This window comes from Parus major, chromosome 3 (genome assembly GCF_001522545.3).
Source record: "Parus major isolate Abel chromosome 3, Parus_major1.1, whole genome shotgun sequence".
NCBI classification, from domain to species: domain Eukaryota; kingdom Metazoa; phylum Chordata; class Aves; order Passeriformes; family Paridae; genus Parus; species Parus major.
Window position 1 is genome coordinate 43494672 of NC_031770.1, and position 12591 is coordinate 43507262.

The 12591-nt window shown below is 40.6% G+C and overlaps 1 protein-coding gene across 1 annotated transcript in view; it reads left to right on the plus strand.

Annotated features, from left to right (window-relative positions):
• KCNK1 (potassium two pore domain channel subfamily K member 1) overlaps positions 1-4181 on the plus strand; it is a 32625-nt gene extending 28444 nt beyond the window's left edge. Inside the window, exon 3 of the mRNA XM_015621576.3 lies at positions 1574-4181. Within this exon, the coding sequence (XP_015477062.1) occupies positions 1574-1833 (260 nt within the window). The 3' untranslated portion in view covers positions 1834-4181. The remainder of the gene's footprint in view (positions 1-1573) is intronic.
• Positions 4182-12591: the final 8410 nt, after the last annotated feature.

The following is a 12591-nucleotide window of genomic DNA, read 5'->3' on the forward strand; positions in this document are numbered from 1 at the left end:
AAAATAGCTTTTAGACAAAGTTATGACCTTAGAGTATCTAATTTCAATAGGTTTTAAGGTTATAACTTTAATATTATTCTTTTTCTTTTCATGTGAACAATTCAAGGAATCAAATAAAATGTTTCTTCCTCAACCTGAATTTTCTGTAAGATATTCTGGACTTCTACATCAGAAAATGCTTAATGAGTACTACAGACTTTTCAGGAATTTCTAGGAGAACACAAGTCCCGTTTTAAATTAAGTGGCAATCAACTGGACCGAGTTTCAGAGATAATTACAAATTCTCAGTGCAGATTTATAGATGCTTTTCAATTGATATAACTTTGTCAGTTCTTCCTTGTGCTAATGCATAGCTTCCATGTGATGTTATGATATAAAGTTTTTAAAAATTGATAAATTTTAGCTGTAGGGCTGATTTAGATGAGTATTCAGTATTAAGAAGTTGATTAATGGTACTCCTGGAAGGAAAAGGAGAGTGTTCCTGCCAGTGAATAATCTGTAACTACAGGTGAAATATTTATGCCTTTAGGTAACAGAACAGTGACCATATGGAAATGATAACCATTAATCTGTGTTGATTTTTCAGCCCATTTAATGTTCCGCCCTTGGACAGGCGCATTCTGCTAATAGTTACACACTTAGCTTCTGCTTGATTTACTTCACTGAAATGATAAAATAACTAAGTAGTCACACTCCTCGTTGAATTGTAATGATCAGAAGCAGGGATTTAATGAAACACTGAAACATCTTCCCTTAAATTATACATGTCTATGTTTAGAGAGGATAAAGAAAAAGAGCACAGTGTGCTGCTGGTCATAGAGATTTCCATTTCCAAAAGTTTCAGTCTATGAGAGCTGACTATTACCTCTAAAAATCAGTCAGTATGTGGCTAAAGTAATTTGTAATACATTTTAGATAACACTTCCAGGTTTTGGGTAATCTGTGTACCTTAGTAAAACAGTGCAAATATCCCCCAAAAAAACTGTGTCAGGTTTTTCAGTTTCCAGGAGTAATTTTACAGTAATTTTTCATTTTGGTTTTATTAGATTTGTGCGCTTTTCTAGCTGCTTTGTTTTTCCAGGTATTTCGGGGTGTTGTATGTCTAATAATTTTAGAGGAAAATAATTCAAATGAAATAGTAAATGATTTGTCCTGCTTAACTGATACAAATAACCAGTGGCCATAATTAGCTCCCATATTTTTACTTCTTCTGGTAATATATAGGAATATTGTGGTAAAATTTTGTTTTCCATCTTTTGATCAAAATCTTTTGAAGGGCACTAAATCATGAAAGTCAGAAGTAAGTAGGGGAGCATGTATGTGGTAAATTTTAGTATTCTGATTTTTTAATACTTTTACACATTATTTTTTTCTTGCACAGTTGTAACAGAATTGAAGCCACTAGTATTGTTTTTTCTGTTTATGTGGGGTCTTGCTGGTTGTAGAATTAAAAAGAAAAATAACAAAGATATCACAGATATCAGAGGTGACAGGGGTGAGAAAAGTCACAGGCTCAAAACTGGTCCAGTCCTAGTTTGCTAGTAACTAAATTTTTTATATTTTTTTCACTCAGGTTATCTGTTGATGGGCCTTATCGCAATGTTGGTGGTTCTTGAGACTTTCTGTGAACTCCATGAGCTCAAAAAGTTTAGAAAATTGTTTTATGTGAAGAAGGACAAGGAAGAGGACCAAGTGCATATAATGGAACATGACCAGCTCTCCTTCTCTTCCATCTCAGACCAAGCAGCCTCCATGAAGGACGATCAGAAGGCAAATGAGCCTTTTGTGAATTCCCAGTCCCCAACTTCCAATGACAGCTCTCTAAACAATTAATACACAGGTATCAATACCGGTGTTTTGGTGCATTTATGCTATTACCATAAGAAATAGAAAGCCTCATATTTTTTTTCTCAAAATATAAAAGCTGGAAGACTGTGCTACTTTAACAAGGATTCATCACTTCTGACATAGAAAAGACTTTTGTGAAAAATGTGGGAGCCACCCTGGGAAAAGGGAATAAATGTAAGATGTGGCTGGGAACATAAGGCCATTTTGGTTGAGGGATAAGGATTTAGGTGTACCACACTGAGATGCCAGAGAGAAAGTCTTGCACAAACAGCTTCATTGAACATCTTTAGGAGACTAGGCCTTCACTGACACCCAGCTCATTGAGTTGCACACCCCATCTCACAACTGGTTGACAGAAGATTTTGGGATGTGTACTTTTGATAAGTCACAGTTTTAATCCAGTAGCTAGCGTCTTAATCTGGAAAACATTTTCAGAGCAATATCTCTAGATCTGGTGGAGGGGGGAATATCTAGGTCATTCCTCTATTACCCAGTAACTTGCAGGTGCAAACAATATTCCTAGGAAGGAAAGAACAAGACTGCAGTCCCTCCTTTGCCCATGCCATTTATGTCTAAATTTTCTACTTCCTTAAAATGTCCTCTAATCACCAGAAAAATGTTGTCCTGAAGAGAGTGTGCCTTGAGTCTTCCATACTGTTTGGTTTTTTGTATGAAGTACTTTTCTGAGAGATAGCAAAAGCAATTCAAAACTCTGGATGAGGTGAGATGGTAGGGAAGGAAGACAGATGCATTTCAGTCTTCTGAAATGAGCAGGGGTGGGTATTTAGCTGCGTGGAATGGAATGAAAACAAGTTAGCATATGCCACACATGACTGGCAGAGTCATGTGCTTATGGCATTCTCTTAATAGGCGGTTGAAATGTGTTCAGCAGAAGGACTCAGTGCTGTTCCTCCCACGGTCCAGCCCAGCGTGTCCTCTGTTGAGCTGTTGGGTACACAGAGGAACAGCATCGCCTTTGAACACGGCTCCTATTTCTTCTTTTGCTTTACTAACTGGTACTTGGAGTGCTTTGGAGGAGAATGGAATGTTTCAGGTCAAAACAATTTTTCAGTTTTTCATATGGCAAGAAAAAAGGAAAAATGTCACATTTGGTTCAGATGGAACCGAATTTTTTTCCCCTTGGGAAAAGTCACTAAAAAGTCAAGATCTTGCTCTTCTTCTGAAGCTGGAACCTCTTTGGCTGTAACAGGAGAGGTGTTTTAGTCCAGCTACCAGTCACTGTGCTGAATGCAGGGACCTCAGAGTGAACTTCAGTGAGCATAACACAAGATTTATATGGTTGTAGTACTTTCTCTTCTGGCCTTAAGAATATTATGATAGGGGAATCTTGATAATGCTTTGCAATGAACAAAAGATCTGGAGCACAAATAGCCATATTAGGACAGCCTCCCACATAGGATCAGTGTAGAGGAGAGTCTTTTACCTGCAGTGCAAGCATGCCAGATTGCCTGTAATTTGGCTTTTAGTGTTTAGAGCTGAATAATAGTTTACTGTAAAAGAAAAAAAAAAATGCAGTGTGTCTAGATTTAGCGCACGTGGGAAAAATACTTGAAAGTAAATAACCCAAAATATACTGTGTTTGAGCTTGATTATAGCTAGCATCAAACAAATTTTTATATCTTTACTGGAAAAACTTACTTTATGGTTAAATCAGCTGAAAGTCTTCAATTGAAATTTATATTTATAGAAAATCAGAGCTAAAGGTTTTGGTTGTTTTGAGTTTTATAGATTAGGTGAGAGCATATTGTGTTTGCATGTTCCCAGGAAAGTGGCTATTTTTATACTGCTTAGGTTAACACAGTTCTATTTATAATGAATGTTAACCAATATATATGTACATATATACATAAATATATTTATATACTGTACATATATCATAAATCACCAGAGTCTAACAGACTTAGGAATGGCATTTTAGATAACTTTTCCCCTAGTCTCCTCTTTATACAGTCAATATTTGAAAACTATGGCATTAAAATGACACTGACATAAAATTAAGAGTACTGTACTGTAAGAAACATTTATACTATTTTTTTCATTGGAACTTTATTGATTGTTTTCAGTACCTTAAAATTCAAAATTTCTTTTAATTTCTGTGTAGTGTTAAGCTCTAAAGGATATGCACAGATGTTAAATGATATACAAAGTTACTTTTGCAGCGTGTACACAAATGCAAAATGTAGACACGTGAAATGAAAGCACAGAATTCAAAGCAGAAGCGATAAACTAAGCAGTATACTGTGATTGTAGGTGAATATTTGTTACTTTAAACTTAAATAAAAAGTCTGGCTTTTGCCTGCCTGCACTATGAAGTGGGAGTATTTTCTTTAGTGGTGTGTGTGGCTTGAAGAAATCCTGTCTGTGTTTGTGCATCCTTTAGTTAGCCTTCCTCAGCTCAAAGAGGTTCTATTAATGTCAGTGTTGTACCTAACCTTGGTATTAATTGTGGTTTAGTATTGTGTGGTTATTCCTTAAAAAACAAAAAAAGAAGAAAAGCAATCCAAATTTTGTTTCAGATGATGACTGATTATGACAAATAAAAAAGTGACATAGCCTTTATCGTGCCCTCATGAACCAACTGCTCCAATATTTGAGAAATCTGAAAAACTGACGAAAGTAATGGCCCTCATTTCGTACAGCTTTTACATCATCACATGAAGCCAACATATAAGATGAGTTAAAACAGGAATCCAGATCAGAAGGAGAAAGATTATCATGCAAGAACCTCAGTATAAAGTGCCTTACCTAGAGGCAAACTGTGAAGCAGGTGCATGTAAACCCAGATGGAGAGCATGGCTCATAAAGCAACAGTGCTGAAAAAAAGTTGCAAGAGTTAGAAATGCAAGCAAATTACTTGTACACATAAAATAATTGCCTGGGTTCTGTCCTCATTCTCCTGTCTTCAGTTATTCCAGGCATATATCCCATTAATAGCTTTATTCTTGTGCTGCAGCTGACATTTGCCATCTTCTCTTTGTCTGTCAGTCATTAAATATAAACTTGTTTTATTGTTATTTTAAGGGAAAGAACTGGCAGGATATTCATTGTGTTGGAGGAAAGAAAATGGAAGAACCCACTTGAGTTTCGATTTTGGAGCTGAGTGACAGCCATGCTGTCCCTTAATGAACATGTTCTCTTCCCTAGGTTCACCAGTGGCACCTTGTGTGGGTGCTGAAGACTTGCTGGAGGTTGAAACAAGTTATTTTCTAAGTAGGTAACTCTGGAGGCTGGGGCGGTTTGCAGCTTTAATGTCAGCACTGCAAAACCTCCCTATCTGTGTGCTTATGTCAGAGGAGTTGCATAAGACCAGCAGTTCTGGATTGCATTGAATATTTGTCTAGCCCAGTGTTTTGTCTCTGGCAATGGCCAGGAGCAATATGTGATAATTGTGTAAGGAAAGGGCAAGTGCATAGCAGCCATTTCCCAGGAAGTTCTCCTAGCTCCCAGCAGTGTGCTGCTCTGGATGCATGACAGTATCTGGGGGGGGATGGAAAGTCAATGTAGGTGTGGTGTGTGGAAGAGATTCTACACTGAGGTGACTGCTCTCTGCTTTGGTCAGTGAGAGACTCCTGCACAGGATCAAATGGAGATTTCCCACAAAGCTGTTTCAAGTTAAGTGCTTCACAGTTAGCAGATAACTTGCATGAGATGAGCTCTTGAAAAAGGGAAGGAAGGGAAAAAGGGGAAAGGAGAAAGCCTTTTATGTACTGTTACTTGGACAGGGCTTTCTGCCAGGTAGGTAGGAACTTGCATAGAACCTGTTTGCTAATGCCAAATCTTGAATCTCCACATTACAATTGGCTTTGTAAACAGTTGCCAGAAATGTAGTGAGATGAACCGAAAGTTGCTAAAAATACTACTGCTCCAACGTTATTCCATTATTATTCATTCTTCTAGATTCTGCTTTCTACTGAAGCCAAAATAAAGTTACTATAACGGGAAGTAGTGTTATTCCAAGTGTGCACCAGGACAAGACAATGGGGTTTCTCTTCTCTGCACTACTACCTATCAGAATTGCAGCATACATCAAAAAGCTCATAGATAGCAAAAAAAAATAAAAATCTTCTTGCTTGTTTCGAACAGAAAATCATGTTTTTGAGATCCTGGAGGCTGCCTCTGCAAAGCTGCACCTTGCTTAATGCAGATTAGGTACTTGGTGTATGTAATTTCAATGCCCACGATGTTAGTCTCATCGCTTCCTAAATCACCATTCTACTCATTTTTGATCACGGAGTTCTTATCACAATTATCTTCAAAGGTCATTGTGTAGCCACAGAGTTTGAGGACTGTGACACAGTTATTTTGCTGGTGATGATGCAGTTTTGCCAGAGCCATTGCCTTAGCTGGTAACAAGATGATCTCACTCGTGGCAGCTGGGGCCAAATGACAGATTTAGGTAATGAGGAGGGACGTGTGGCTGGGAGCAGGTGCATGGGCTGACAGCCAATGTCAGGGAAAAATCATCCTGGCAAACTGCTAAGTGACCACACAGTTTTTGCTGGGCTTCGTTGCCTGTCACTAGGAGTTAGAGGAAGGAAGAGCAAGGACATTGCCAAAAGTCATCTGAACTGAAGTTTAGTGGAAGTAAGTTTTTCACCATCTATCTACAGTCTGCAGCTCTCTATTATTTCAGTCTCACCATATAGTCTATGAATCCAGATAATGGTTTGGCATTTCCCCAGCGTAGATGGCTCCTGTGGCCCCTGAGGCAAGTTAAGCTTGTTATCCTAACAAGTTTTTTCTGTGTTAAGTTTACTGAGTGTTCAGATCCATGAGCAGGAGTGTAGGTCAGTGTCCCTGCTGAAACTTTCCAAGGGCAAATGTGGCTCAAGGCACTGCCTGGCCTTGGGTCAGCCTTTCATTTCAGTGCCTAGGCTGCCTGGAAAGACAGGAGTGATCTCTCTGCCTTAAAGGGTGAGAAAGCCACTCATCTGGGAGGCTCAAAACTACCCAAATCCATCTGGTGCTGATTCCAGGGGTTTCATAGTCTTGTGTATATAGTGCATGTGTGCAAGTATCTGGAGTAGCACATAGAACTGCCATTTCTTTTCTCTATGCCTGATTTTTTTGTAGACTGGCTGACCCCCTTAACCTTCTGAATTTCTCTTCTTCATTTAGGAACATGGCTCACAGTATTCTCTGGCTGTCCTTAAGCTCTCACTAGTACCTAGCTGGGCCATATCAATAGGTGGCAAGGTGAGACTCAGAGAGTAGAAAGGGACTTCATCATCTGATAGGGACTAGGGGAGGGGGAAGGAAAGCCCCATCCCTGCCCTTTAGCTGCAGCCACCGCTTTTTTTCTAAAACCATTTCCAATGTCTGGCACAAAAGTGATTCACTCATCTGCACTGTGCATGTCAGCCAGTGTTCATGCTAATGGTAACATAATGACTGAGAAACTAATAGCTCATCTAGAAGAATTAAATTGGTTTATTTTTCTTTTTGAGTGCATTACTGCTTTGCTTATGAGCATTAGACTGATTAAATCCTGGCCTGCAATATTATATCTGGACATTTCCTACAATTGTAAAGCTTCCATCTCAGCCCCACGTGGGCAAAAATTAATTAGCATGTTTGCATAAACAGAAGACAGCAAACTGTAGTGTCAGTTTAAATAGGAATTAGCAAATCCTTATTCTGCGTTTATGGGCTGGTTTCCTGATCATGGGCAAAGATCTGTTAAATTTGTTTAGCGATTGCCAGCTGTGATTTGAAGCATGCTTTCTAAAGAGAGATGCAAAAAATACTGCCCAGTAATGAAGTACAACATCACCTTTGGGATAAAGTCCCCCAAATGTTTAATAGGCTACTTTTGCAGATTAATGCTGTTTGCATGGGATAATGAAGCCCTGTTTGAAATTTATCATGCAAAAATGAAAATCCACACTCCATTTAACTCAAATTCCTACTACATGTTCAGTGAAGAGAAAAATCAATGCGAAAGAAGAAAATTGCCCTCGTTTTGTACCCCCTCTTCGGGGGAGCTTCACCTGGTATTGTTGACCCTGCTGGGAGCTGAGAAAACCCCCTGCCTTTCCTGACCCATGCAGTGTGTGAAGTCAGGCAGTCTGCCCTGGGAAGGTTTGCAAGCAACATCAGCAGCCTCGAGAAGGTGGAGTGGTGCAGGGAGAGCAGCTTCCATGGGGCACACGAGGAGAGACCACAGCTGCTCTGAGGCCAAAGGTAAGTAGCAAAGATGCCCAGTGAAGGGGGCTATGGTGGCATCTGGAGAGTCAGGGGCAGTCAGGCTGCTCCAGCCCAGCCCCTGGGGAGGGGTCAGTGCCCAAGGCAGTGTGAAGAGAGGAGGAGAATAATTTGACAGCAGGATTACCAAAGAGGTGGTGTCACTAATACAAAACTAGTCAATCTTTTATAAGTAGGAGGTGTGGAGGGAAAAGATGAATTTCTGTCTTTTAAAGGCAGAAAGGATCCTTTTGATGCTCTTCTGTGGCCTTTTACAGCAACCAAGACAAATTGCATATATTAGACCATATAGGATCTCCAGGTCTGACAGAAGCAGTCCCAGCTCTCATCCTTGGTCCCTGATGCTAATTACCTTCCCTGATAAAAAAATCCTGTTCTCTTCAGCTAACTGCACAATTTCTAATTAATTGTTCCAAAAAGAGCATTGCTATAGGACTTTGTAACATGTTTGATAAGTGACAGACCACATTATATTAGCTACCAGCTTGCCCTGAAAAGATGAGCATCCCTCAGATATCCTCTTTAACAGGTGAAGCAGGCCATGCTCCTCTGAGCACCGAACATGAGCATCTTGTCAAAAGCTCAGCTCATTCCTGGTCCAGTTTTTCAACATGCATTTTTCAGCACAGCACTGAAGCCAGGGTGCCACACTCCTGCCAATACACAGGGTGGTAGCTCTGCAGAGGAGCTGTGCTGTGGGCATGAAGTAGTAAAGGGAGATGGCATTAGCCACTGTGCCCCTGCCTCCATGCTTTCCCTCTCTTTGGTGGCCCCCTGGTTTCCCTTCATCCCTCTCCTCACCTGTGGAGCACACCTGATACTTGTCCCTACCCCTACAAACTTGGGGGAGACGCATGGGGACAGAGAGTCTGTGGCAGCATCTCTGGTCTAGATGGTCCTAAGTGTCTGACACAGAAATATTGATTATAAACACAGTCTGCTGCACCCTTCAAGAGCCAGGAGCTTTGTAAATACCTCCCAGTCCATCTGCCAGCTTGCTGTGCAGAAGCTGTTTGCCTCTTGTGTAGACCCCTGGGATGCAAAGAGGTTATCAGAGCTCAGAAGAAAGGTGGGCAGACCCACCAGAAAGGTAAATTGCACATTTATTTCAGGCAATCTCAGGGCACTCATTTTGGGCAATAGGGCTATCTCATCAATACTCCTGTGCTCCTGGCTGTGCATTAGTGCCTCAGGCATCAACAAGGTGCTGAGAACAGACATGAATGTATAAATGCACCCTTGGTCAGGAGTGAAGTGCCTTGGGGGGGGGGGGGGGGGGGCATTACACAGAGAAGGAAGATGACTTTTTATTAACTTCAGGGTACAGGTCAAAAAAAAAAATAAAATAAAAGTCTTCCATGCACTGGAGCTGCTCCAGGGCTGTAGCATCCCCCTGTGACAGTGCCCCTGTGATGCTCCTGGGGACACACGTGCTGCAGCCCCCTTGGTGAGGTCTAGTTGTTATTAAAATGTGTTGTTATTAAAATGCAACTGAGGCTGCAATTCCTTATTTGAGATGAGGCAAGAGACTTAACTCCAAGGTACTGAGGTAAGACAATGTCCTGAGTCAGGCAGCAAGGTCCCAAATCTAAACAATCCAAAACCCTGTGAGTATCTGTCAAGCTACTGATAATTTTAATGGTTCAAGTATTGCTACCTCATCTTCTCACCAAGGAGGCTAATAAGAGTTGCAGGTTTTGATTTCCAAGTCATGCATTGAAACATAAACAAATCTCAACATGAAAATAGTTTTTAGTCCTGAATGCCCTTAGATGTGAGCTTGGTGACTAAACAGAATATTGTAATGATTGGTACGTGGGCAGGAGACTGACACTGAAAGCTTGAACAAAAATAGGTCCCCTGAGCAAACGGTTACCCAGGACTTTCTTTCCTGGCTGAAAAACATAAGCCTGGATGAAACTCCCAGAGGTGGTAGCTGGAGCAGAGAAGCAGGGCTGAATGGAAATCACACAACCTTGGTTCAGCAAGACCCCCAATAAGATAATTAAATTGAATTCCAAGAAACAAGAGGATGTGTATGGACCAAAATGACCAAGAGGACAGCAAAGAGAACAATTTGCTTCTGGTGTTTTTCTGTCTTTATGTCTTTATCATTCTTTGCAGCCATCCTGTAATCCAGAAAGTGTCAGCCCTCTTGAATGCACTTGGTTTTAAATGTTTTCAGAGATGTTACATCAGCACCACAATGGTGTGCTAGTGCTGTGATGTTGGCAGCTCAGTGAGGCATTCCCTGAGGTCATGTGGTCAATCTGGCATTTTAATTGCATCTCATCATTTAACCTCACATCTTGTTAGATGTGAGATAAGAAATCAGTAGAAAACCTATGTGTCAAGTATTGCAAGGAATTGCTACTACAATTTCAACCTGTATTTTTGCAACTCTCTCAGAAAAAAAAAACAGTTTATCTTGTTTAATTATTTTAAAACCCTTTTGCTTGATAGACCATGGCTCTATCACACCTTAAAAATGCAACCAGATTCTGTCCCCTTTGTATTTGTGCTACTATTTTACCAGAGATTAAAACATTGACACAGTTTATCCAAGAATCAGAAGCATGTATGAAACCTGGAGCTTCTTCCTCAATCTCAACAGCCCAAATTCATCTCTGTAATGACAAAGTGGTCTCTAAAGGACTATAAGGAAGCAAGAACAGGCAGTGAGATCAGAGGTGATTTTCAGCTCCTGTCTTGCTTAGATTCAATTCATATTCTCATCCTGATGCAGCAGCCACAGTGCACATTCCCATGGAAGTTTAGCAAATTTAACATAAATTTGGTCTATTTCACATCCAGACTTCAAGGCCATGCATGAATCAGAACATTAATTGCTATTTTTCTGTGTGGTATTGTTTAGCTTCAAACTCAGCTAAGTGGATTACAGGAAGTTATTTATGACAATTCAATCTGAGGGACAAATTCAAAACAGAGTCTTGGCTTCGTACCAGCTGCAGGTATGTCTTTAAGCTACGGCAGAAAATATGTTTATAACAGGTTTAAGTCTTACTCAGTTATCAGTCCTCTGAGAGATGCTGCTGTCTCATGGTTTAGGCTAAGCACATCCAATATGCTTAATGGCTGCCAAGACTGGTTCTGAAGACTTCATGCCCATTTGCATTACAGATTAGCAGCTGGGAAATATTATTGGGTGAAAAATGCGCACTTTAAATAACAGCTCTGTTGGTTTTGTGTAAATGGGTTGTACCTCTTCAGCTATTTATATGCAATGTTTTCTATTTGTCACTTAATAGGATTTGATTCTGCTGTTTATTTGTTCTAATAAAACAAGAAAACCTGGATGAGTATGGAGCTTGGGAAGGGTGCAGACTGAAAGCCGTACTTTACAAATGGTCATGGTTTCTGTAGGCAAATCTTCCCCAGAATGTGAGCATCTTTCCCAGTCCAGATCTACTGATGTGTGGAAATCTTTGCAGGACTGGCCTCGGTTCAGATCAGAGGAAAAAGCCGCTCAGTTGCAAGGACATCTCAATTGCAAATGGCAGTGCCTTTTTTCATCATATTCTTTTTTGGTTTCAAGCTCTGTCATCTGCCAGACATGAGAGTCTTCCCCTGTTTTATCTAATGCCACTTAAAATTTCATGGAAAAGAGCAAGCAAAATTGCTTGCTGAACCACTCTGAGGCCAGGGGGGACACAAAGTGGTGCACTGCCAAAAAGTTGTCCCTGTGCCACTGAGGCATCCACACACCTGGACCAACATCCTGGTGCTGGCTGAAAAAGCTCTAGAGCTCTAAGGAAGAGTAAAATTCAAGCAAACCCAAAACAAACAGCATCAAGCACAGAAGAGAAAATTTGTCCTGGCACCAGGGGATAACCAGGAACCTGGCCTAGCATGAGACTAAATCTTGTGTCACAAACACATGTGACTAAGTCTCCTTTCAACTGGAATTCTGAATAACACTAAAGCAATTGAAACTCCATACATTACACCATCTTTTCCAAACCCAAGAACCATCCCTGTGCTGCACAACCTCTTCTGTAAGTTAATCTGACATTATCTTATAACAGTCAAACACCTTCTCCCAGCATCCCATGTTCAAAGGCCACTCTGGCACTTTATTTCTGAAAGTTAAGTATCCTCTTTCCAAGCCAAATACTTTCAGGGTCACCTGCTAAATCTTGTAGCAGCTTTTACCTAACTGGAAACAATTCCTCTCTCTTCCTATATTTATTGCTCAAATGTAATCCAACATTCTCTCAGACTTCTATTAATACAGCTGTACAAGACAGGCTATTTGATCTGCCCTTCAGAAACAGAGAAACTCAACTCCTGTTTCTGAGTAGCCCTTTTCCTATTTGTCCTTTTAAAATCATCTTTTTGAAAGGCAGCTGATGGGATGTGCACACTGACAGCTCAGTGAGGTTGTTGTTGTGCCTTAGCCAGAGCCAGAACCTTCCATGACACCTCTCATGTGACACTTCCTGGACCTACTATCATGTCTTTCCTGGCTGTGGCACTTAGCCTAAGCAGCAGTGTACG